General features: G+C 36.5%; 1 protein-coding gene across 6 annotated transcripts; it reads right to left on the minus strand.

The window, feature by feature from the left end:
• Positions 1 to 684: 684 nt before the first annotated feature.
• fnbp1a (formin binding protein 1a) lies at positions 685 to 25,214 on the minus strand. Of its 6 annotated transcripts, XM_026245054.1 has the most exons (18): positions 24,882 to 25,214; positions 23,117 to 23,232; positions 21,285 to 21,341; positions 20,593 to 20,740; positions 18,667 to 18,729; positions 18,193 to 18,297; positions 15,848 to 15,862; positions 13,825 to 13,953; positions 13,574 to 13,720; positions 11,183 to 11,362; positions 9,853 to 10,035; positions 9,625 to 9,639; positions 9,277 to 9,386; positions 7,872 to 8,004; positions 7,576 to 7,703; positions 7,051 to 7,193; positions 3,824 to 3,982; positions 685 to 2,595 (listed from the first exon to the last, which is right to left on the minus strand). In XM_026245054.1, exons 1-18 carry the CDS (start codon positions 24,954 to 24,956, stop codon positions 2,588 to 2,590), a joined length of 1,914 nt encoding a protein of 637 aa, XP_026100839.1. In that variant the 5' UTR covers positions 24,957 to 25,214; the 3' UTR covers positions 685 to 2,587. The 6 variants fall into 6 exon arrangements, with proteins under 6 accessions (XP_026100839.1, XP_026100838.1, XP_026100843.1 ...); XM_026245053.1 differs by having other exon boundaries at positions 685 to 3,982; XM_026245058.1 differs by lacking the exon at positions 9,853 to 10,035 and having other exon boundaries at positions 685 to 3,982.
• Between the last annotated feature and the right edge of the window lie 482 nt (positions 25,215 to 25,696).

Raw genomic sequence — 25,696 nt, forward strand, 5'->3', positions numbered from 1 at the left:
CATAGACAAGTTTTCCTGGCCAATAATTAGAAACGGCCAATATATGATATTGACGCTGCTCTGTTTGTTGTTAGCATGACAAAAGCCTTCAAATGTAAATGTTTAGGCCGGTCTACCATAGCAGTCTAACAGCGCTCATCGATGTCAAAATGAGTGAGCTGGCCAATTGAATCAAAGAAAACGGGCTTTACTGCTCACAGTATACCAGCACAATGTTTTAGTTTTATTTATTTTATTTCACAACTGTTTGCAATATTTCTAGCTCCACGATAAATATCAGCTATTAACCAAGTAATCAACTAACCTAAATCAATTATTTATCTAGTCAATTGGCAAAAAGCTAAAATTCATAACAAAGGTCTACCAGAATATGCAATGAGACATTTAGTCTCAACTAGCATATACGTATTTTCCGGACTATAAGTCGCACTTTTTTTCATAGTTTGGCTGGTCCTGCGACTTATAGTCAGGCGCGACTTATTTATCAAAATTAATTTGACATGAACCAAGAGAAATGAACTAAGAGACATGAACCAGGAGAAAACATTACTGTCTACAGCCGCGAGAGGGCGCTCTATGCTGCTCAGTGCTCCTATAATCTACACTGAAGACATAGAGAGCGCCCTCTCGCGGCTGGAGACGGTAATGTTTTCTCTTGGCTCTTGGTTCTAAATAAATGCGACTTATAGTCCAGTGCGACTTATATGTTTTTTTCCTCATCATGATGTATTTTTGGACTGATGCGACTTTTACTCAGGTGCGACTTATTGTCCGAAAAATACGGTAGGTGAAACAATAATATACTGTAAATCAAAGACAGTCTTATCCAAATTAGGCTATGTAAAAACATGGGAAGTTTGCTCTGGAAATTTTACTGTGGTTGTATGGAAAAAAAACTCCATGTGTGTTTAAATGAATCTGTCAAATACTAATTTACTTGACTAACTCCGGAAAAACCAGCCTGACACAACAGGGCAGACACAGAAAAACAGCTCAAGAGAAAAAAGCAGAGGAGAAAGAGAAAATCTGCCTGAGAGCGCCGAGGGGAAAAGCGAGAGTTTGAGACAGCGAGAGTGAGAGAAACAGAAGAGGAGGTGAGAAAGAGAGCGAGAGGAAGAAGGGAGTAGCTGTGCACACATCGCAGGAAGAAAGTGTGAATGAGTGAGTGAGGTGACACTTCTTTCTTCTCTGGGAGGAAAGAGTAAGAGAACCAGAAAAGATGCTTACCGCTTCACCAGCCATAGAGAACTAATCATCTACAACAGCACCTCACACAAAATGTAGGGGATGATTATGCAATTATCATCATATTAATAATAATCGCTAGATTTGCATTTCCTGATGGAATTATCAGTGCTTGCAAGACAGCAAAAGTGTTAAGGCAAAATTATAGCTTGAAAGGAAAGAATTCACTATGCAAATATTACAACGACTGTCTGTTATTATAAGTTTAAAGATCTTAAGTTTGGGGTTTGTAAGCTTTGTATTGTAAAAAAAAAAAAAAAGAGCCTTGTATGCTCTCTAAAAGGCTGCACAGTATGATGAAAAAAAAAACTGTAATATCGTGAAATATTATTTTTATTTTTTTTGTAGATTTGTATAAAATGTTATTTATTAATTTGATGGCAAAGCTGAATTGTCATTCCTCCAGTCTTCAGTGTCTCATGATCCTTCAGAAATCATCCTAATATACTGATTTCCTGCTTAAGAAAACATTTTTTATTATAAATGTTGGAAACCATGGTACTTTTTTTCAAGATTCTTGAACTCCAAATTTTGTGTTTACTGTCCCTTTTTTGATCAATTTGAAGCATTGCTTTAATGCTCGCTGTGTAAAGTATTCTTTTTATTTATTTATTCCATCTTACTGACCCCAAACTTTTGAAAAGTAGTGTACCTAAGGGCAAAAAGACAAACCTTTTAATATGTCCATCCCTGACTTTAATAGGAGACACATAATCATAGGAAAGAAAACTGTATTCATCAGTCCATTAAAAAAAATAAAAATCGTAATCTTAAATTTCCACGAACTAACCATTGACTTCAGAAAATTGGGCAAAAGATTAAAATACACTGCCGCCTTGCAAACACTGAATTAATAACTTTAAAAACAACGCTAGTATATATTGTATAAAATGAGTCCCATATATCCCCCACATTTTTATAGTTTTCACATAACTGAACATTCTGCACTGACAAATATTCATCAAGTCTAATGTCTTCATGAGAAACTCCTCTTGGCTCTGAAGCAAGCCAGGCAATAACAAGACATGAACGCGGCACTTACTCTGTGCCTCAGCGAACAAACCTAAAGGCTCGGCTCTGATGGCAAGCAGCTACGGCACAAGGCTAAATACTCTAGGTCCATACGAGAAGCAAGATTTGCAAATAATCAGCACGCTAGTCATGAAAAAGAGCAGTTTGCGTTCTTATGGCCGACGAGAGGGTTCAGTGAAAGTGGTTGCGTTAAAAATGGAATATCCTTTCAGTTAGTCCCCCATTTGCCAGCTCTCTGACTACAGTTACAAGAGGAGGACGTTTCACGCAAGGACGCTTGCCCTGCCACTCCTGTGCCAGCCAAACACTTTTAGGGATCTGCAAAGAAAGGAACAGAAACAAAAAGCAAAAAAAAAAAGAAACAAACAAAACAAAAAAAAACAAAATCACACAAGACATGTTAGAACAAGAACTCCTGTACAATCGTTGATTCACAGACAGCAATGGGTTAAAAACATTCAATAAACCTCGGAAGCTCGACTTCAGAGTGCAACCCCACCATGAAGTGTGAATTAAAGACAGGAACAGTATAAAACCATACAAACTGCGACACTTATCAAGCCTATTTAACAGGTGCTGATAAAGCTATGGACAAATTAATTATTAAAGCATTTTATTAAGCAGCAATTAATAGCCTTTCTGGTTTTATAGCATGCACATAGAGCGGTTTTCCTCACACACGGCGATGACCTTCTGGAAAAATGTCTATTTAACTTCATGTTAACTGTAAGTTTTCCATGCTGGTCAGTGTACGAATAACATGCATCTTTTCAATTATTGCTTCAACGCTCACAACACCGAAAGGCATCGCGTTAACTATGGGTCCATGAGTATATATCTTTTTTTTTTTTTTTGTACAGCAGTAAATGCAAAGCTAGCAAAAGTCTCACGGATGCATGCATTAATTACTTAAGCTCTTCACATTTAGCGATATGCTTTTAAATGGAATGTGATTTGCCATTGGAGAAAGAAAAAAATCCCGTACATTCCGGATTTTTTTGAGGTACAAGGATGTACACCAAAGTAAACACCTGAGAAAATATTATATTCCATCTCTCAAGGCAGATATTTTTGACGTCTTAGAAAATTATTCTAATTAAAAACACAGTTTGACCATAGTTAAAATGCAGGATTGCTACTTATTCTGTAGTTTGAAGGTCAAAAATATCAGTAAATAATTATCTTTATTGCCAGAAGGATTCAGAAAATTTGCTTTTGACATTTTCTAATAATTTAATTCCTACTTAAAGTATCTGATTGCTTGGAGATCATTAAAAATATGAACAAGTACATGAGTATCTACATATCTTGGTTATAGCTTTAAATGCTAAATATGAAAATGATATGTTGGTAAAGCAGCCATTTCCATCAGGTATGTCAAAATTACACAGCAGCTGTGTCTTTATTGCCTAATTTCACTAATCTTATGGCTCTGCGGTCTGCTCCTCTGTTCAATAAGAACACTTTCACGATGTTTTACTGTATGTACAGTTAAACAGCATTCAGTTATGGTGCGTTCCGGGGGATTATATGTATGTCATAGCACCTTTGGCATTCGTGTCCAAAAAGAGTTTGATGTAGGATGTGGGCACGTATCCTTCCTCGTCCTCGTTTCTGCGGACACGGGTCCATCCGTCCCCCTTATCCTCCTCGATTACGTACAGCATCTCACTCTCGGCCATGGATATGGTACCTTCGTTCTGACCTAAAGACACAAAAATACACAATGTGGGTTTGATTCCAAAACAAGCATGACAACTTATAAAAATAATAATAATTATATATATATTAGTGGTGGGCCGTTATCGGCGTTAACGTGCTGCGTTAACGCGAGACTCTTATCGGTGATAAAAAAAAATATCGCCGTTAATCTATTCTCAAAGTTGGGTTGGGAGCTGGGTCTATACTAAGCAAGCTACGATGACTTTCATCTTGATATTTTATATAACCGACTGGTTGAGGCCAGCCTAAAAAGATGCTCAGGACAGTTGACGGGCCGCTTCTGCGCATCCTCACGAAAGCTTATCTTTCTCACGTGTTTTTTAAGCCGTACCGCTTGTCGATTTAAACATTAAAGCATCCAAACACAAGACGCGGAAAAGCTGAACAGAGTAGCGCGTGCCGTTAGGTGCGCACGAGAGAGAGAGCCGCGTATCACGGACAGCGACACTGAACCAAGCTCTCTTCTGCTCGAAGTCCCTCCTGCACCCAAACGAACAAATACAAATCGCAGTTTGAACAAACAAAAAGATGTGAAAGAGCCCAATTCAGTACTCACTGTGTTCTGGTGTTCAGGGCTCACGCAGAGAAAGGCGTCTCAAAACGCTTGAACATCGAATTTGCTCATTTTTGCTCTTGGGCCGACAAGTACATACAAAATATGTCAAAATATCCACCTTGGAAATTATGCTCGAAAAAACTGTCAGTTGTTTCTTAAGTGAAAGTAAACAGTTGAGGAAAAAAATGGGATGTGTATTATTGTCACAAACACAACCTCTGTGGCTCCCTCCGATCACCACCAGAGGGAACCGTCACCCGAGTATTAACCTCCTTCAGAACTCCATTTCCCATACACCCCGTACCTGGGGCTGATTACCTGCACAGGTGTCGCTCATCTTCATCCCCTATTTAAGGAACTCGCCCTGTTCTCTCAAACGCGAAGTCTTGTTTTGCCCATGCAGACATTACCGAGCGTTTTCCCACTGTTGGATCTTCCGTGTATGACCTGGACTGCTTATTGGACTCTGATTCTCTGCCGCCTGCCTTATCGACCTCTGCCTTGTTCACTCGCCTCTGCCTGCCAGCCGCCAGCCCTGATTCTACGCTCTGTCAAGGTATATGATTCTGATTTGTCTACGTGGTATCTAACGCCCCTGATTGACCTGTTTCTGTTTACTCTGTTGATTATTGAAATAAAGCTGCTTATGGATCATAACGTCCCTGACTCAGCGTTACAATTATATTGTATGCGTTCATCATCATCAAAGTGACCGCACCTAATTTAGCTACTGGCTGCTGTAATGTTAATCCAAGAAAATGAAAATGAAAATCACTCACTGCTCTTGACTGAATGTCTTTGTAGTTTTATCAGTCAAACCAATAATTATTCAGAAACCAGATATAATTTTTGATATATATAGCAAAACTGTAATAATGTGATAAATGTTGAAGCTGTATGAATAAATGTAGGTTTGATTGTATATTTCATTTTTACATTGAAGACTATCCAGTGCTATTACTTGGTTTCTGTACACCTACAAACTTGAAAAAAAAACTTAAACATTGGTGTGGAACAGGCGTAAGGTTGTTTGCACCTTGTGCAATGTGGAATTAGTTTACAGCTTTTTCAAGCAGTTTGTGATGCATTTTGGAAACAGGTGATGAGCTTCTTTTCTAATGCACCACCTAGCTTGATAAACCCCTCAGAGTTGTTTGTTGTTAATTACGTCAAATTTTTTAACACATTTCACGCATGCGCAGTGTGACAAATTATTCAGGTCAGGAAAGTCTTGTCGATCTCTGAATTCTCAAGATAGTAAAAAACAGCAGCGAGCGCCGCGACAAAAACACAGAAGAAGCTTAAGGTTTTATCCCTGTTACTCTCAAATACATTCATGCCAAGCTCGATAAACAGAGACGACTTTGGTAGTTGATACGCTGGAGCTTCTTCCTGTTATAGCGTCCTGTGTTTCAAACTGCGCATGCGCAGAGCGACTACACGTAATCCAGCGAATATTACAGCTGTTTGGAAAAGCATATGCATTTTTACTTGGTTTTACTGGCACTTGAAGCCTTCAGAACGTGAAAATATCGATCCTAAAGTATTGTGGCAGAGCAAATGAACACCTCCCAAAAACAAGAGTGCCCAGAGTGCTGCTTTTGTGATGGTGGCGCATGTTTGTGTTTCTGAGTTCATTCTTTCGAGTTTCTCTATGCATAATTTCATAGATATGTGGCTATATTTAACCACTGGTAACTCTTACACTATCTGTAGTTAAATGGCATGGTTTGATATAGTGCTCAGGTAAATTTGATCTAAGTAAATGTTAAACTTTTGAAATTCAGAAAAAAAGAACCACATATTGATGAATCAATACATGAAAATTATGTATCTGTGTCCTGTTATTTATCTTTTGGTATGCATTTCAGGAAAAAAAATGGTTAGGATTCAGGTGTAATTGCAAATAGTGATTAATCCTGATTAATCCACTGAAAATTCTGATTAATTTGATTAATAATTTTAATCATTTGACAGCCCTAATATATATATATTTATATAAATATATATATATTTTTTACATTTTATTATTATGTTATATCAGTCTCGTCTAGTAACCAATTTGAATTTTTTTTAATTTTGAGTACATTTAATAATTTAGCATATATTTCATGGTAAATGAAGTAAATAATAACAGCATATTTTTTTTATAGATTTTTAGTTAAGTAATTTGTTTAGGTTTTTACTTTTGATTGTGAAGTCTTTTTTTTTTTTATTATTATTCATTCCATTTTCAGTTTTATCCAGATCTTTGCCATTTATTCATTATAAAATCATTATATAACTTTAGCACCAATCAAAAGGTTAAGATACAGTTGACTAAATATATTTCTCAGATTAGTTTTGTAAAAAAAATAGAACTGAAAACCCCATTTTGGTTGATAGTAGTTAAAACTTCTTATTGCAAAAACTGCAAATAGGCTCTGTAACTATTTTATAATCATAATTATTAACACATTTTCCTTCTGGAAGATGATCCAGCTAGTTTCTGATACCTTCAAATGGATAAAGTGCTTTGCATGTTCCAATGGTGGGTAAAGGCTCCTCCTCGTCAAATTCCTCATCAAACTCAGTGCTGCGAGATTTGAACTGCATGGTGGTCTCTGTGCTGGGGTCTTCCGTGTAGCTGCCATCCGGACTATGTGCAGAAGACATGCAATACGTAAAACAGACCAAATTACCTTTGACGTTATAGTCAGACTAAACAGTTAATCTTAAAGCGTCTCATATGAGGTTGTCAAAATAAGATCAAGTATTAATAGCATTAAACGCCATGAACAGCATTAAACATCAAGTTTGTTTTTTTATTTTTGCCACAAGTCCACTTGTAATGCTATTTTTTTTGTCAAAAAGTTCAGAGATGCATCCATATCCATTCTGAACTGTGCTGGAAGTTAGGCTTTCGTAATTAACATAAATGATCTTTTCATTAATGTCTATTATAACAATGTCTATTATATTTATCTAATCTCATTCAGTGCATCATGCTGGGTAGCCCTGCTGTCTAGGGACTGAAGTACCTCTCTCGGCTTTGACCGTAGTTGTTTGTAAGTGGCGTGTTGCCCTGCGAGTCAAAATGACTGCTCTGTCTTCTCTGAGACTCAGATCCCTTTTCAAGCAGCTTCCTCTCCACCTCAGTCAGCCAGCCCTGAAAACACACAAACCACAGCTCTTTTCATTTATTTGTAATCGTTAATCACTCCACTGACTGAATAGTATAATTTACTTTCATTGTAAGAGTCCTGGATCTCGATATCCATATTTTAAACCCACTTTTTTTGAAGGTATCTGAGGACTGTACTTGTGAGGGCCTCACCTCAAATTTCTGTGCCTCAAGCTGCAGTTTTTCCAAGCTTTGTGTGATTTCTTCTAACCGTGGATCTATACTGTCTGGATCCCCCAAGTGAGGATTCTTAATGTAAACATCTTTCATTTTAGTCAGGGCGTCCCTGCAAACAATTTTAAGAAGAAGAGTTAGCAAAACCAAGAAGCGTGTGCATATGAACTGAATATGACAATGTGTTGCATCATGTCTGCTCATGTATATTACATAAAGTGCACTATCATTCTAAAGTTTGGGGATAGTATGTGTTTTTGTAAATGTTTTTTGAACATTATCTTATCCACAGTTTCATTTATTTGATCAGAAATACAGTAAAAACAGAAATATATTGTGAAATATTGTTACAATTTGAAATAACCATTTTCTATCTTCATTTATTTTCAAATGTATTTTATTCCTGTGATCAAATCTGAATCTTCAGCAGCTGATTCTCCTGCCTTCAGTAATATGTGACCCTGGACCACAAAACCAGTCTTAAGTGTCAATTTTTCGAAAAGATTTATGATTTATACAACATCTGAAAGCTGAATAAATAAGCTTTCCGTTGATGTGTGGTTTATTAGGATAGGATAGTATTTGGTTGAGATACAACTATTTGAAAATCTGGAATCGGTAGGAAATGTACAAAATATCTTCATGGAACATGATCTTTACTAATATCCTAACGATTTTTGGCATAAAATAAAATATATAATTTTGATCCATATACATTTTTTTTTTGGCTATTGCTAAAAACATACCCCAGCGACTTAAGACTGGTTTTGTGGTCCAGGGTCACAGATGATTTGGTGCACAGAAGCATTTCCTTCTTATTATTATTATCAATGTTAAAAACACTTTTGTTATAATCATGATACAATGTTTCAGCAGGATTTCTTGAATAGAAAGTTCGGTAACACTTTATTTAAGGTCCAGTTCTTACTAACTTACAAGTTCTTACTTCTTATTAACTAACTATTAACTATCAACTTTAGCCTCAATAAAATGCTGATTTGCTACTAATTAATAGTAAGGTAGTTAGGTATTGGTCATGGAGAATATGTGCTTAATAAATACTAATTAACAGTCAATATGCTAGTAATATTCACGCTAATAAGCAACTAGATAAAAGTGAGAATTGGTCCATATGCTAAATTGTTACAGAAAGTTTAAAATAACAGTTTGTATATGAAATCTCAATCATAAAAATCTTGTAAAATGTTAAATGTCTTTACTGTCACTTTTGATCAATTTAAGGCATCCTTGATGAATAAAGGTAAAAAAAAGTATTGCCCCCCCAAACTTTTGAGCTGTAGTACTTCTTATGAACAGTTTGTTACATGATGATGAGGAATCTGGCTGATATTATAACCAGCACGGCAGCTATTGGATGATTTACCTCTGATCCATCTCTTTCTGGATGTCCTTGTTGATGTCATTGAGCTTAGCTTGTAGCTTCTTCCTCCTCTGCTCGGGGGGCAGATGACTGTAGTCCTCCTGACCTGTTCCCTGCAGAGAGACAGAAAGTTAATAACTAACAAAAAACAAAAAGATTCCAACACTGCATAAACAAGATAAATAACAACCTAGTCTCAGACCTAGAAAACACATCCACTGACCGCCCAGCACATACTGCATTCAAAAAAATTTAAAATTGGCAGGCTTCATGCCAAAAGTTTGACTCTCATACATAATTTGCTTATTTTTGTAACTAAGTTTTGGGGATTTTATAGCAAGTTAGACTTACCAGCTTTAGAGAAAGCTGTGAAAGTTAAGACAAGAAAAAAGTGTTAATACACACACTTATGTAGCTGTTAAGACAGATATGTTTAGGATGGTGCATGAGAATGAGACATGTTACACATCCACACATCACTTTATAACCAAACTGAGCGGATGGTGCTTTAGTCTTTGGAGTCGTCCAATCAGATCCAAACAGAAGACACAGAGGTGACGTGGCGGCTCGTGAACTTACCCCACGTTTCAGGCTCCGCAGGCAGTGCATTTTGTGTTTGGTGCCCATGAAGTCGTTGAGGCGCTGACTGAGGGGCTCCTTGGGCTGCTGCGGGGACTGGGGGCCGTTGGGGAGGCCGTCCGGGGACGGGGATGTGGGGGGAGGGGGAGGGGGCTGGCGGGGTGACGCTAACAAAGACATAAGCTACAGATGAAGGTGTGATGGAGCACATTGAGAAATGGAATGGAGGAAGACAGGAAGAGAAAGTATGAGGCGAGAGAAACTTTCAGGGGCAAAGCAAATGTTCAGAACTTCTCACGTTGCGACAAACTTGCCGCAGACTTTATTAAAGGGGATGCATGTCAGAAATATGTTCTCTTATGCAATCGTAACATTTATACATTTAAAAACTAGTGGCATAAAAAAATAAGTTAAAATACTTTTTCCTATCTCATTAATATTATCAAAATTTAAATACAATTGCACTATTAAAATGCATAAACAGATAATAAGTCTTGCTAATTATCAGAACTACAAGATTCCAATATAACAAACTGCATGAAACTATTTGTGTAAAATAACCACTGCAAACGTTCTTTAATGGCATTAAATCTACTTGAATATGAATAGCACAAATCATTTATTCAGCTTTTCTCGGACATAAAATCATACACAACGGCATCTTGATTGGAGCCTGTCCTCCAACAAAAAACGACCATGTAGGTCGTTTGTGCAAACACCTTATTATGACCTAAATTTACGTTTTAAAGTTAAGCGCCCTCTAGCGGGTGTAAAAATAATGACAGTATCGCGTTGCGTCTGTCATCATGAAATGACGTATAACGTCATTACCAATCAAAATGTATGTTTATTTAAATACAATGTGTGGGCTTTTTACACCGATCTCACAGTAATTCGTACATATTTTACTAGGTGGCTTATTCGTTCGAATGACCACACCTAACCCCACCCTTAAACCTAACCCTCACAGAAATCATGCTAAATTATGATTTATTGAGCATACACATTTTCATGCACGTGAGTTCCCTGGGATCGAACCCATGATAGCATGATTACATATCAAGGTATAACGCAATAATCCACCAACTGAGCTATACGAAATGCAAATCAGAGTGCAAATAAAAGAGTACAAAACATTAAAATGAAAACAACCTTTAGCTGATAGGGGTGCAATTGTAGTATACGCTCTGATGGGTCGTATTTCAGTGATTTGGACAAACAACCTATACGAGCATATTGGTTGAAGGAAAGGTTCCTCAATTGGCTATTAATGAGAAGCATAGTTTTATTTGCTTATTTAGGCTTCAGAAGATGTTGTCTGATGTCGCACCTTATTCCTCTTGAGTAAAGGCCACAGTTTGCTCCTGCTCCGGCGTCTGCTCTCTCCACGAGCGTTCAGGAAGCTGGATTCAGACACCGCCCTCTTCATCGACACGCTGTAGTCCTCGAACTCCACATCACCCGGCGGCTCAAAGCCCGACTTATACGATTCTACAACTTGCTTGCTGTCCTGAGATTAAAAACAGCAATAAAAAAAATGTCAGGCTTTGTGCCATAACCAAATAAGAGAGATTAGGTTGAAATCTAGCCCTACTTTTTGTAGTCATTGTTAGTTACACTTAAATCTCTTTTCTAAGTCTATTCAAATTAGTAGTAGATACATCATGTGTGTGTTTGTGTGTACATATAATTCAATTAACAATATTACTATTTTCTAATTATTTATAAAAAATAAAATATTTATTAATAAAATGATGAGATCTATTTAGGTATTCAACTACTTCTAAAGTGGAAATATTAGTGTGGAAATGACGACCGTACCTTCAAACTGACATCATAATTGCAGCAATTATGTCCTACAGACTATGAGATGCACTTCCACCATAGAAATAAGACAAATCCCCTCCATATAATCCCTCTAGTGCTGTTCAGCTCAGAACAAGAGACTATTTTTAGCATTTATATGAGGCGTCCATAACCCTACTATATAAACAAATAACTTTCTGCAGGAGGATGTTTTTATGGAGGTCTGCTTCATATGGCCAGCACACTATTTCTGAAAGGACACACACACAGACACACACACTCACACACACACACACACACACACACACGCGCAGTCCAGAAGTCACAGGGAAGCTTAAGTCTTTGTTACTAAGCCACTTTAAATCTGCTGCAAAACCCAGCTTGTGTGAGTCAATTAGTGCTGCTGTGGAAATTAGACTCCCCATCTGCCCTATTTGGACAGGATGGCGACGGCCACATGAGCGCTGGAACAGGATTTAGCAGATGAGACAAACAAAGAGCACATCAGCCCCGTTAGCTGCCAGAGATCCCCCGCAGCTGTAAATTATTAATGGTAAATGATGCTCCGTGACGATCACTACTCGTTAGCATTTTGAACTGCTATATTATTCATCTTGCTGGCTTCATTTGGAAAAAATAATCCAGAAAACTACAAATCATAGTCCTATCTGTGACGCAGTGCATCAATATGTCATTGTATTGAATCTTTATTATTTTCCCCCTGTTTCACTTCTATCTTATTTTTTCAGCGTTGAGCTGAATTTTACATATACTACTGTTGAAAATTTTTCTTTATTTGAATGAAATTATCACTTTTATTCAGCAAAACTGCATTAAAAAATCGTAAGTGACGGTAAAGACATTTATAATGTTACAAAAGATTTCTTTTCAATTCAGCATTTTATTCAGCAAAGAATCCTGCAAAAATGTATTAAGCAGCACAACTAATAGAATGATTTCTGAAGAACCATGTGACTTTGAAGACTGAAGTAATGATGCTGAAAATTCAGCTTTTCATCACAGGAATAAATGACATTTTAAAATATATTCAAATAGAAAACAGTTATTTTAAATTCTTGCAATATTTCACAGCATTACTGTATTTTTGGTCAAGTAAACACAGCCTTGGTGAGTATAAAATATTAAAAAACATATTTTACTGACCCCACATTTTGAACAGTATTGACTGAAAAGGTCCAATTAAAATAGTTTATTACACGTTCCAAGAAACAGCAGATTTTTATTTGATTTTTTATTTTCAATTTAGATTTAAGTAGTACCGTATTTTTCGGACTATAAGTCGCACCTGAGTATAAGTCGCAACAGTCCAAAAATACATCATGATGAGGAAAAAAACATATATAAGTCGCACCGGACTATAAGTCCCATTTATTTAGAACCAAGAACAAAGAGAAAACATTACCGTCTACAGCCACGAGAGGGCGCTCTATGTTTCAGTGTAGACTATAGGAGCACTGAGCAGCATAGAGCGCCCTCTCGTGGCTGGAGGCGGTAATGTTTTCTCTTGGTTCATGTCAAATTAATTTTGCACCTGTCTATAAGTCGCAGGACCAGCCAAACTATGAAAAAAAGTGCGACTCTACAGTCCGGAAAATACAGTAGATCTACAATCTTATTGACTGGTTCATTAAAAGAGCTGACTCAGAAGAGTCATTAGTTCTTGAAACAAACAATCACTGATTGGGCACTGTGTAAGTGTGTGTGTGTGTGTGTGATTTTATAAATAAAAACAATCTAAACAAGAACCTTTATTCTCAAACACTGATAAAAAAAAGTTTTGTATGGCTTAATAAAAGACTTTCACTGAATGGGATTTGTGGAATGGAACAGATGGCTATGTAATCCGGAACCATGCTGCATTTTCAGCACAAAGCAGTCGCAGCACTTAACGTACCATTTTAGGCTCGATGGATTCAGCTGCCTTGGTCATGCCGTCCAGACACTTGCTGACGATGGGCAATACTTTACGCTCGACCTCCGTGTACACCCGCATGCTCTCCCTCACCCTGCCCACCCGCCTCTCCTCCATCTCCTGTATCCTCTGCAAGACAGAAAACACCACGTTATGAACACACAATATGCCATTCATGGTTCATCTGGCATAACAATGAACACATCTGTCATTTATCAGAGAGAGATTCTCACCTGAAAGATATGTGGTATAAGCGCGTAGTAGTGCTCATGTTGGTCCTTGTTGAACTTCTGCAGGTAGGTCAGGTACTCGTTTTTACTGTCCTCTGCTACCTGATGCCTCATCTGAGCTTGCTGTTTCGCCTAGATAAACAGAAAACGCAAAACAGACAGAGAGCAGAAAAGACATTAAGATCCTTTCTACAAGGATGACATCAGAACGTAAAGGGCAAGGACCGACAAATAAAACGATCACCTTTATGACACGACAAGTCAACAAACACTGAGAGTCAATTAGCAGATTACAGAAAGATTTAAGGGTAGTCTGGTGTCAACTTCAGATCGATACAGTCAGTGATCTACACACTTAATCAAACGCTCTGTGCAAGAGTGAGAGAGGAAAAACAACGCAAACATCACAAATCAAACATAGACATATAATCAAGTGATGTACACAGCTTAAACATCTGAGTTTATCAGTAATTCATTCAGGAGATTTGTGGGTCATAGTATATTTTATAGAGTTAAATTGATATATGAATGATTTTTTTTTAGTAGACAATTCCACAGAGATGTATGAGATGTAAATAATTTACTTTGACATAATATTCACGGAGCGTCCACTCAGAAAATGTGCATTATCCAAAAACAAGGCTGTTAGTTAATTTACCACTGAACTGACACGTGGTGCCATTAGTACATTTATTCAGTTGAGCAGAAACTGTTGAATACTTATAAAAGACTATATAAAAGACATTTATACTGTGATAAAAAAATAAAAATAATTAGTCTAATAATCTTGTCTAATCTAATTTTCATGAACCCAGTCTCGTGTTTCGTGGGATAAGTGTCTCATTACAACCCTAGAAGGAACATATTCTTAAATATATAATATATATATATATATATATATATATATATATATATTTTGACCTCATCTCATGTGTGGAGCTCTCTAGAAATGGAAGGTCAAGCTCAATGTGCTCTGCTTGTATACAGCACATTTTGGGTACTGTACTGTAGGTTGAGTACTCTATTACACATAAACAATATATACCAGAAGAAGTATGAGTAGTATGGTAGTGTGTTATTGATGAAGAAGACTTTGATAAGAAGAACATGATGGCAAACCAACAGTGAATGAGGAAACAAATACACATAAACACACACGCGCACACACACACAAATGACAATGAATGTTCAAAAACAAAATGTCAAAGTGCTCCAAATAAACCACACCAGACATCCATTCATCATGCTTACTAACTAAACCCATACAGCAGACCAAAAAAGCATTTCGACACTTAAGTCACCCACACAAATATGTGAGTATCATTGCGATAAACAAAATATAATCCAAATTCAAGTTGCATATGCAAAACAATTAAGCTACCATTTTTGCTTTCAGTCAACTGGTTTTTTTTTTTTTTTTTTTTACTGAAAGTCCTAGCACCTTAATCACAGGGATAGGCTAATTATGAAAATGTTCTGCTAAACTTTTACATCCACAAAGTGTCACACAATTTTTTAATTGTAAACAATATTTATATAGTTAATCATTTAATCTTATTAATAAACTGAAATCTTTTGCTTGAAAAATGTGCTTCTACAACTGAAAACTAATGCAATGAAATTCATCCAGTTTTAAGTGTCTAAATGAGTTTTGGGGCCACTGTACATAAACAACTGCATGTACATGAACCAGACAGTGTGCACAGACTCTCAGACTCAGGACTTTTTGTGGTCGACAGTAAATTGTGCAGTAAATAGCTATTGATTTTGTGAAATCCTTAACAACCCTTACAACGTAGCCCATTTTCGCAATCGAAATCCATTTTAACGTCTTCCATGACAAGCCTTATTCTGTACATTTGTTCAAGGTGAATACAGGAAAGATTCTCTGTAATCATAGACGTGAACGTAACAAAAGCTAAAACTGAAAAACAACAAAAATTACGACAAACACTCTTTGCTGATAATACACCGAACAAGTTAACAAACTCCTCACTGACAAAGACGACTCTTGGATCAAACCTACCTTGAGAGAACACCGCTTTAAGACATGTTAAAAAACAAAGACAGAGTCGATTAGTGTCACAGACACACTAATAACAGAAGGTACTTAAGAAGACATCTACAAAAACCAAAACCAAATCCAAATCATTCAAATCAACCAAATGTTAATTGGTCTTACTGTGCGTTCACACCAGACGCGACTTGCGAGAATAAATCTCGCTATTTGTGCATAGTTGGACGCTTGAACATTTTGAGTTCATTCACTTCATTCGCGCGTGAAATTAATTTCACAACAGACACGAATTCACATCATGGGGGTGCTTCTTTGAGTTCACGCAGAATTGTGATTTCAACCACCATTTTTTCTTCTGATAATTCTCAAAATATTACTGTTATCGTGTCATGAAATGTAGTTTTAAAAGTATTTCAGGCGAGAATGTAGTTGTTGTAAACATGTGGTTTATTTATAAAGACAGCGTCTATTTAAAAATGTGTTTCGCCGATTTTCGGAGACAAGCTCCATGTGATCATGTATCCGCCTAGAGCAGTCTCACCTCAGCTAGACCTTCTGACATGTGCCGCTGGCACTGATGTCTCTATAGTGGTTCAAGATAAAATATAATTAGTTTGGTGTAAATCAAATTTTTGGTCTTTATTCAATTAATCTATTAATATGTTATATATAGAAGCAAGATCCTATTTATTCCCGTTTCTTTAAAAGTATGAAGAATAATCATACAGCTCCGGGTATCCACATAGACCAATGATGACTTTGTCCTCCATTGTTGTTCCGTCACGTCATTTCTAAAAGGCAAGCTCCTGATTGGTTAATGCGGTGCAAAATTTCGCCAAAGTTCAGATTTTTCAACTCGCGGGTTTCGCCAGATCACGCTTTACGCGTGTCAAATTATTTCGCGCCGTGTCATTCGTGACTTTTCATTGAAATCACTCGTGCCAGACGCTCTGTTCGCATCTGGTATGAACGCACCATTAGATTCAAAACAAACAGGCTACTGCCTTGTTAGTTGTCTTTGTTTCTTATCGTTAAAACTACCTTCCTTTTTGCGGCTTGTGAGCTTATTTTCATTATTGAACATTTAAATTTCCTAATGTTGTTGATTTTGAAATTTGCATTTTTAGACAAATTTTTTACTTTGTCATTGAAATAGTTTTAAAAAATTAGTCATTTTTAGGTGGTTGAAAATCGATTCAAATATTTGATGATTCAAATGAGATGCTAAACAAATCGCGATTCAATTAGGGCTAGGAGTTTATATGAGTGCATGTATGAGGGGAACTTATGGTCTTTAGAAAAGTTTAGATGATATTTTTTCTTTTCATCTTGCCTCTGTAGAGTGCATATTAAAGTTCATAAGTGTAGCGCTGTTTTTATTTACAGCGAAAACCAAGAAAAGACTTTAAGTGCCTCCTGCTGTAGGGAGTGATCCTGCGTCTCATTCAGCTCGTCTGCTGTTTCTGTTTCATGCATATATTTTTGATGTATAGATGCATGTATGCAACATCTTTGCTTAGGTCATAATTAAAATGCAGTGGTTGTCTGCGCCTAATTTTAAATGGAGAGAGCACAGACAAAGCTTTATTTTTTTATATGAAGTGATTTCTTTTATTTGTGTAACTTATTTATTTGATTTGGGCCTAGTTTTAAAATTTCAATTTAGATTTGTTATTAACATTTACATAATATTAAAATTTTGTTATTTAGTGGACGCTTTTATTTGTCTTAAATCTCATTTTGTAAAAAAAAATTGTGAATCGAAACAAATTGTGAATCAAACTGAGTCGTGAGTTGAGGGAATCGTTACATCCCTAGTCACAGTGTTACTTAATTTTATTAATTAAATTCAGCACTGATGTTCATACTAAAGCTTCAGTTAATAATTTTGTGCATGAATTTCAGTAGAAAAGATGATACACTGTTTGCATTTTAAAAACCTGGAATTTAACTAGATATTATTTGGTTTGTTTAAATTGGAAAAAAATACATATGATCTGTTTTAAATCACCCAATGCCAAAAAAAAAAAAAATCCTTTAAATATTAGCAGGTACTAATATGGTCACAAGTTTATTGTGCTTACTGTCCCTTTGAGAATTTTTTTTTTTCTGCGATTTCAGGCAAGGTACAATAAGGTAGCAGCAGGTGAGGAATAAGATATGATCAGGCCAGATTCACTCTAACTTACAGAAAGTTGAACTTGACCTCAGTTTTATCAGCATCCATCACCACCGCCCCATTTCAAAGAGGGATCATTCACACAGACTCACAGAAAAGCATGAAAGCAGTCATGGAGAATGAGGGGCTTGTGACAGAATCTGTCTCTTCTCACGCACACACGTGATCCACATACCTTTTCCACATCTGCTTTAGTCACGTTAATGTCTGCATCCATCTTGTCGAAGTAATGCTGGGCGCGATCCGCTTCCTTACAGTCTCTCTCAAATCTTCTCTTACTCTGAAAGAGACAAAAAACATTTTACATTAAAATGAGTAATTAATATTTTAGATTATAGCACTATTCATTGCTGAAACTAAATGTATGCCACTGTCATGTGACTGGAAAATGTAGTCCAGCTTTTAATTAGGTACTCTTTATGTACCATTAGTCATATATTTGATATGTATTAAAACCTGTAGCTGTAGGTTATAGTTCATTTTGAAAGATACTTTTTTTTACAGGCACCTGTGAATGATTTCACACAAGTGTTTATTGTGCAAGGCGGCCCAGCTCTAGCTCATATCTTAGACAGATGATGACAGAGAGACCAGTATCAGAACGAATTTGAATATTCAAACTATGTTCTGTTTAGTTAAACTGACTCACCGATTCCAGCTGCTTCCAGGAATTCTCAATGTGTTGTTGCGCTCTGCGGCCATCATGGAAATGCTTGAGGAAAGAAAAGACAAGAAATTGATCTAAAATTTAGAATACTACTGTTCAAAAGTTTGGAGTTGGATTTTTAAAAAATGTTTTTGCATGTCTCTTATGCTCACCAAGGCTGTATTTATTTTATATACAAATATAGTGATATTGTAAAACATTGTTACGATTTAAAATGTTTTCTATTTGAATGCATAATGAAGTATAATTTATTCCTGTTATGCTAAGCTGAATTGTCAGCATCATTAATCCAGTCTTCAGTGTCACATGATCCTTCAGAAATCATTTTAATATACTGATTTGCTGCATTGGTATCTATGTTGAAAACAGTTGTGCTGCTTAATATCTTTGTGAAAACTGATACATTTTAGGATTCTTTGATGGATAGAAAATTTAAAAGAACAACATTATTTACATTTACATTTCTCTGTAGAAAATGCATTGAAAATGTGCAAAACTCACTGCCACAGTTCTGTAAAAAGAAAAATAGCACATAAAACAAAGTTGCAGTGAAGTGTGAATCCTATAATAATAAAAACAGTACAGGATAATAAAATCACTGCAGAACATTAGATAAATTAGGATAATGTTAGTTATAACACAGTTACTGCTCGAAAATTTGATCCAATGAGATGCATTCAAAGCCAATATATACATATTTGACAACAATTATATTAACAGCTCATCCAAAAATTTTAATTTTCATAAACTCTAAAAGGAGATATAAAGCAAAGCAGTTCTTTTCCACACAAATTGGACAGTGAAGTAACATAAAAGTAGCTTGTTCACTATATTCCAAAATGTCAATTTTTAGGTAAACTGCTTTTTGTTCCTTTAAAGCACCAAGTAGATTAATTAACTGTATTACTTGGAAATAAAATAGTTTAATCTGATAATTATAAATATGTACAAAATATCAATATTGCCGTTAAATATTTTCCTATTCATACTGGAAACCAACCGTGAGAGACTGTATTTTTTATAAATAAGGTACTCCATTTTAGGTAAAAAAAAAGAAAAAAAGAAATTAAGATATTTCAGTGCTTGCACAGTCATGACATGTCATTAATGTGCTACTGACATCTCCTTTTAAAATATTATCCTGAAAAGACATTTAATTGGAATTTAAGCTGATTAAACGAAATATGACACATTCAGCCAGACAGCAGCTGCTAGGAAGATTATATTCCAGAGCTCTTGCTGAATCCAAATCCCTCGTCATTCCATAAAGAATTTAATTACGGAAGCAAAGACGCACTCATGTACAGTAAATGTTAATTCACTGCAGAATTCCTCACTGGAACACAAACAGTTTATTTAGGGGCTCTCATTATCATAAACGTCGCTGACAAACCAGCACAGGCCATGGCTTGTGTCACGGCGTACCACGACTCTCTATATAAAAAATACATAAAGACCACTTTCTCTCGGCATGACATTTGAACACAAAAGGAAGACAAAATGCATTAACGGAGCCTCCCTCAGTTCAAATTGTGGTGGTGTTTTACTCCACTGTCATATTACTTCCAGCAAGTAGCCTCAGACAGAGGCTTCCCGAACCTGTAGACAAGAGAGGCCGAGAGCGGGGGGTGTTCGACCCTCTCAACTCTACTGACCTGAATACATGACCCACATGGGTCCTGGCTTCACTCCAAAGAGCTGGGAGAAATCATAAACAAAATAATACCATATTCCTATGTGATTAACTCTGAGAGCAGAGAAGGAATTACTTTTGTGGTTTCACGCTTCTTTAACTGGTGATCTACATTATTGAGGGATTTGATTCTTTTTAAACGATCTCTGGAAAGCCCAAAGCAGGATTTCTTTTGGCATCGTCATAAGAAAAGCGTAGAAAAGACATGCTCTTACCGATTTTCGCTCAGCCTTCAGTTCTTGAGTGTAGCGGCTCAACTCTGCAATTATCTGAGTGGACAGGTTTTCGGCGATGACCTCGTGTTGACCCGCGTAGTCGTTCAGCTCATTTAAGGTCATCAGAAATGCTCTACTTGTGGTGTACCTGATGGCAAATGTGAAAAATTAATACATTAATACATCATCAAGAAGCAAGATGAAGTAGTGTAGTTTCTTTTGATTCATTTGAAAAGCAAAATAAATTCAAAAGCAAAATCGACACAATAGTGATCAACCTAATTCAAGTTTTTTAAAGTTCTGGTACTGGTGTGATATGAATGCTGTCCGATATAATTACAAAATACATAGTGGCCCCAAAATATTAACATCTTTGGACCCTTAAGTCTCATTAAAAATGTCTGAATGTCACTTTTACCCAATTGGTGTCAACTCGTAACATAATAGATTTCTTTTTGTGAAAGATTTATCTCGAAAAGTGTGTTATTTTTCTTTTAAATAATATTTTTAAAAGTTTCATATTTTGATAAGAGCCTTCGTTCAAAAACACTGGAATCCTACCCCAAACTTTTCAACAGTAGTAAGGCATAAACTGTTTTGTGTAAGTAAATCCGAAACATCATTAGTGAATAGCTACGTTAACGTTTCAATGGATGTGAATGATTTATGTACGCCAAACTGTTCTCACTCACTTGAATTCTTCCTCCTCTTTGGAGTTCTTCTTGAGCTGATACTTTTTGGACAGATTCCTATAAGAAGACAGATTAAAGACAGTTGGTCAAAATGTTAAAAACACTTTATTCTATAAAGCAACTATAAACAAGAAATTTGTAAATGATGCCTGTTTGGACCAGCCTGATATTGGCTCATCCAATGGTGTGAGATTAAGGGTGAGACTATGTTTGTCCAAACAATGGCTAATGGAGGGAGTGTTTAGTCTTTATCTTTGCAATCAAGTTTGGTGAAGCTAGTGGTGCATAAACTGCACATTTTAAATAGTAATAAAAAAAAAAAAAATTTGTTTCTTAACTTGCATACTCCCAGTTACCCTAAAATTAAAAACAGTAATTTAATCTGTTTTGCAGCAAGCGATGCAAACCAAGACATTTCACTGATTTCAAAGGTGTCTTTGTCTCCCAGAAATTTGAATGAGTGCAATTGTGTACGTGTCAAATGACAAATAAGGTCTAATGCTGCATGTGGGGCATTGCGAGGCTGCGGCGCAAACAAAAGCTAATATTGTCCTCATTAAAATAATTGAAGGAGGCGTCCGACTCACGAGGCTGACCTTTGTCAATCAGAGTGGAAATCTGAGTGCAGGAAAACGACAAATGATACACTGAAAACGAGAAAATCACTGCTTTATACATATTATGTGATCAATTTCAAGAGGGCCTATAAATGGCTCAAAATCAATTATGATGGTGAGAGCGCATGCTGATGGTGCCGCCCCCTCGATGCTTTTTCCTGCATCTCTCCCTCTCTCCGCACACACCCAACAGTACCTCCCAGGAGTCTGACGTGTTGCTAGGCAGATCACCATCTTGCAGTTTCTTGACAAGACCAAACCGAAGCAGTTGCTTTATTGTCTGCTAGTTTCCCCGCGGTCGGCCTAAATGGGCCGCCCTATGCGTCAATACGCAACGGCAAATGGGAAAAAGGTTGACAAAGCCATAAATAAATCCTCATTAGAATAACCCAACCCAGCGGTTTTTATAGGACTATTATTCCTCAGCCAGACAGATCCATGTCGATGCTGTTTATCTGCTAACATGTGCTTAGCGCTTAATAAATCTTTCACCCATGGCTGCGATTTACAAAAAAAGCCTCTGGGAGATGTTGTGAATTAAAGACTCTTTCTTTTGAGCAGAATACAGTATGACACGGTTCTCAAAAATAACAACAACGCACGGACTGAGCGAACGGCAGCAAAAAGAGGATTTTCTCTTATTTGATCAGAAAATACACACAGAACGGAGCTGTTTGTTGTACGTCTGGTCATATCGGCGAGCGGTGCCCGTGTGAGCTCCAGCTGTGGGGTTTATTAATAAATGCGGAGGTTTCTCTGCATATGTCTTTGAGCAGGAGCGCAGCAGATGATGCTGGTTAGTCATCCGGTGTCATCGGGGTCAACATCTCCAGTGGAAACTGCTGTTCAATAAACTTCTAAAATGCAGCCAGCAAGAAATATTACAGAAGCAGTGGTGGATAATAAGATGTGGGTCAGAGCCGTGGAAACCAGGTATCCATGGTAATACATGTTGGACATGTGACCTGTTTTATGTTTGTTTTTCACTGACATCTTTATGAACATTTGTATGCTACAATTTACTGTGAATCATAAGTTATGCTTTCCTTTTTATTAACTGTGAAGCTGCTTTAAAACAATCTATACTGAATAAAGTGCTACTGACTATAGACTTCAAATGACAAAATATGAGCATCTAATTCATGATGACTTCACCCTATCCTTATAAGAAAATCAAAATACAAATTTGAGACATTAAATCTGTCTTTATCTTACCTGATCTGTTTAGCATAGCTCAGTTCAATTTCAGACCGTTCCTTCACAAACTTGGTGTAGCGCTCCAAAAACTCAATGCCCCACTGAGTGTGTTTCTCTAGATTATCAAACTGATCCTGCAAAGGACAGAAAAACGTCAGACTGAAAGTTAACCAATGAAGGACTAACCATTTAGTGTGTCTCATGTTCATATAACATTGACAAAAAAATGAACCAGCAAAGAAGGTACAGTGCCAACAGAACACTTTAGGAGATCAAAACTATAGATTTTGCTTTGATGGATTTGATATATCTGTGAAAGAGGGCCCAGAGGAGAGATATCAAAATACCATGAGAATGAAAGTCATCCCATATAATTTGATGAGTTTGCAGTATTCTCTGACATTGGCAATGTGTCAGATCCATTATTCAGCACTGCTGGCCCTGCAGCCGTAACATGCCTAATGCTTATCGCTATATACACAGTACAAACTTCATCCATCACCGAGCATTTAACTTGTTCTGAAACCTATTAGCCACTAGGTTACTGTTACAAAACATATTGATCTGAATCTCCTGGTTTCCCATAGCTTTTAGAGTATCTGCCCATTTAAATAGTCAATTTGAATAATGCCCTATTACTTATTAACTGATGTCTTTTTACCCACAGCAACATTTTCAGTGTCTGTAATTCGGTGCACAATATGTCTTAAACGTTAATACAATATTTCCATATTTGTCTGCTACAGATTAAAGTATTTTTAAAATAACTTGAATTCTTGTCAACTACAAGGAGCATCGTTGTCTTAACCTACTAATGGATGAATGCACTAAATGGCTGTGGTTGTCAAATGTACGTTCAAATAACTTTAAAATAAAAAAAAATAAATACAAAAAAAAAAATAATACAAAAAAATAATACAAAAATAAAAACAAGCAATTTTAAAACTTTGGAAATTATTTAAAACGGACTCATTTAAAATGAATTTAAAATAGTTAAAAATAAAAAATGATTTTACATAAAATGTAAGATGATTTCACCCCATAACTAGTTTCTAATTGGTTGAACTGATGATGTTACCCCATCTTTCCACATTCCCTGGTCTCATCCACACTTAGAACAACAAATTGAGATTAAGTGGAACCTTGCCAGGTTTCAACTTTTTGGTTAGCAGCCCGGATGTTTAACCACAGGCTACACAACCATTTATTTTATCCTACATTATGGTGTTGTTTCTAGGTTAAGGTTGCGTGATGCTACAGCAAAAAAGGGACAGTCTTGAACATTAAGTATTTAAAATCATAATAGAAGCTGTAACGTGTGGAGCAACAATGTAACACATTTACTTTATTACATACACATTGCAACATCAAAGCTGAAAAGGGCATGCATGTGAATAACCTGTGCACCTGCTCCAGCCTCATTCACTTTCATGTGGTTAAGGACAGCATTAGGCCAGGATTATTACCATCCAGGGTACTTAGTCAATGCTGATGGCTAATAACTGCATTGAATGAGCTTTAGTGAGCATGCATTTGCTAGCATAAAAAAAACCCCTGGACGTTCATGCATAAAATCCAGGGCTAAAATCGTGAAAGGAAAGATTCCTGTAACAGTAGCTAGAATTTGCGGTCGGAGACACTCAAAATGGGCGGTGCGGTGGGCTACTTATCCGTCACTAATGGGCAAATGCATGTTACTAATAGAGATCTTAATTATGTGGTGCATTATATTGCATAATATCTTGTAGATGCATTCGCCTCAGTGTCGCGCGGCTGTACTCACCCACAGCTCCGTCCCCCAACTGCAGCTCATGGTGTCGAGGCAGTTCCTCCGCGATAATCCTCTGTTTGAATGCATGCGTGATTCTCTCCCAGGATCGGCTTCCAGACAATAAATATTATACTAACTGGTGTGATACAAGTGTATACCGTCAAGGATTTGTACCTCGATCGGCGAGAGCGGCCGTTTTCACCTCCGCATTCTGTAAATTGCCGATGAAACTGGAAATGAAGATAATGCCTATGTACTCGTGCATTCACGCGCCTCAGACAGAACTAGACGGCCACGCGCAGAGCAGCACGCAGCGCCACATCCACCTCACAACACCAGTTACTCAGAGATCAACTGCTTAATGTGTGTTAGTGGAATCAGGGACAGATACGGACTCAAAGGAACATTTGTGGAAAATTATTTTTTTCTTTTTTTGTTTCTTTCTTATTTTGTCCCATTCCAGCTGTGAAAAATACTTAAGTTATTAAGTTATTTACCAGTTCTCTACTTAGTTTAAACTTTATCTAGTGGCTCTATAAAGTGTAAAAAAGTTCAAGAAAAAATGAAAGAAAATATTTTAAACAGTATTTAGATTCCAGATTAAAAAATAGTTTCTAAACATAGTTATATGATAATGTGTAACCTATAACAAGTAAATAGTAATCATTTTATAACGTAGTTTTATTATAATGTGTAATTTATAACAAGTAAATAATAATAATAATAACAACTTTATAATAAACTTTATAACTTTAATAATAAAATTATTAATAATTATGATGATGATAATAAAAATTGGGATATCATAAAAAAGATAGCTTTCCTCT

The sequence above is a fragment of the Carassius auratus genome, unplaced genomic scaffold (genome assembly GCF_003368295.1).
Source record: "Carassius auratus strain Wakin unplaced genomic scaffold, ASM336829v1 scaf_tig00008058, whole genome shotgun sequence".
Taxonomy (NCBI): domain Eukaryota; kingdom Metazoa; phylum Chordata; class Actinopteri; order Cypriniformes; family Cyprinidae; genus Carassius; species Carassius auratus.

What these genes read in the sequence shown, in the direction of transcription:
- fnbp1a (XM_026245053.1), bottom strand. Translation starts at nt 24,956, where the DNA reads ATGCATTCAAACAGAGGATTATCGCGGAGGAACTGCCTCGACACCATG. An exon ending in AATCCATCGAGCCTAAAATG is followed by an intron (nt 11,363 to 13,573) that starts GTACGTTAAGTG and finishes TTTTAATCTCAG; the next exon opens with GACAGCAAGCAAGTTGTAGA. An exon ending in TACGGTCAAAGCCGAGAGAG is followed by an intron (nt 7,194 to 7,575) that starts GTACTTCAGTCC and finishes TTCTGCACATAG; the next exon opens with TCCGGATGGCAGCTACACGG.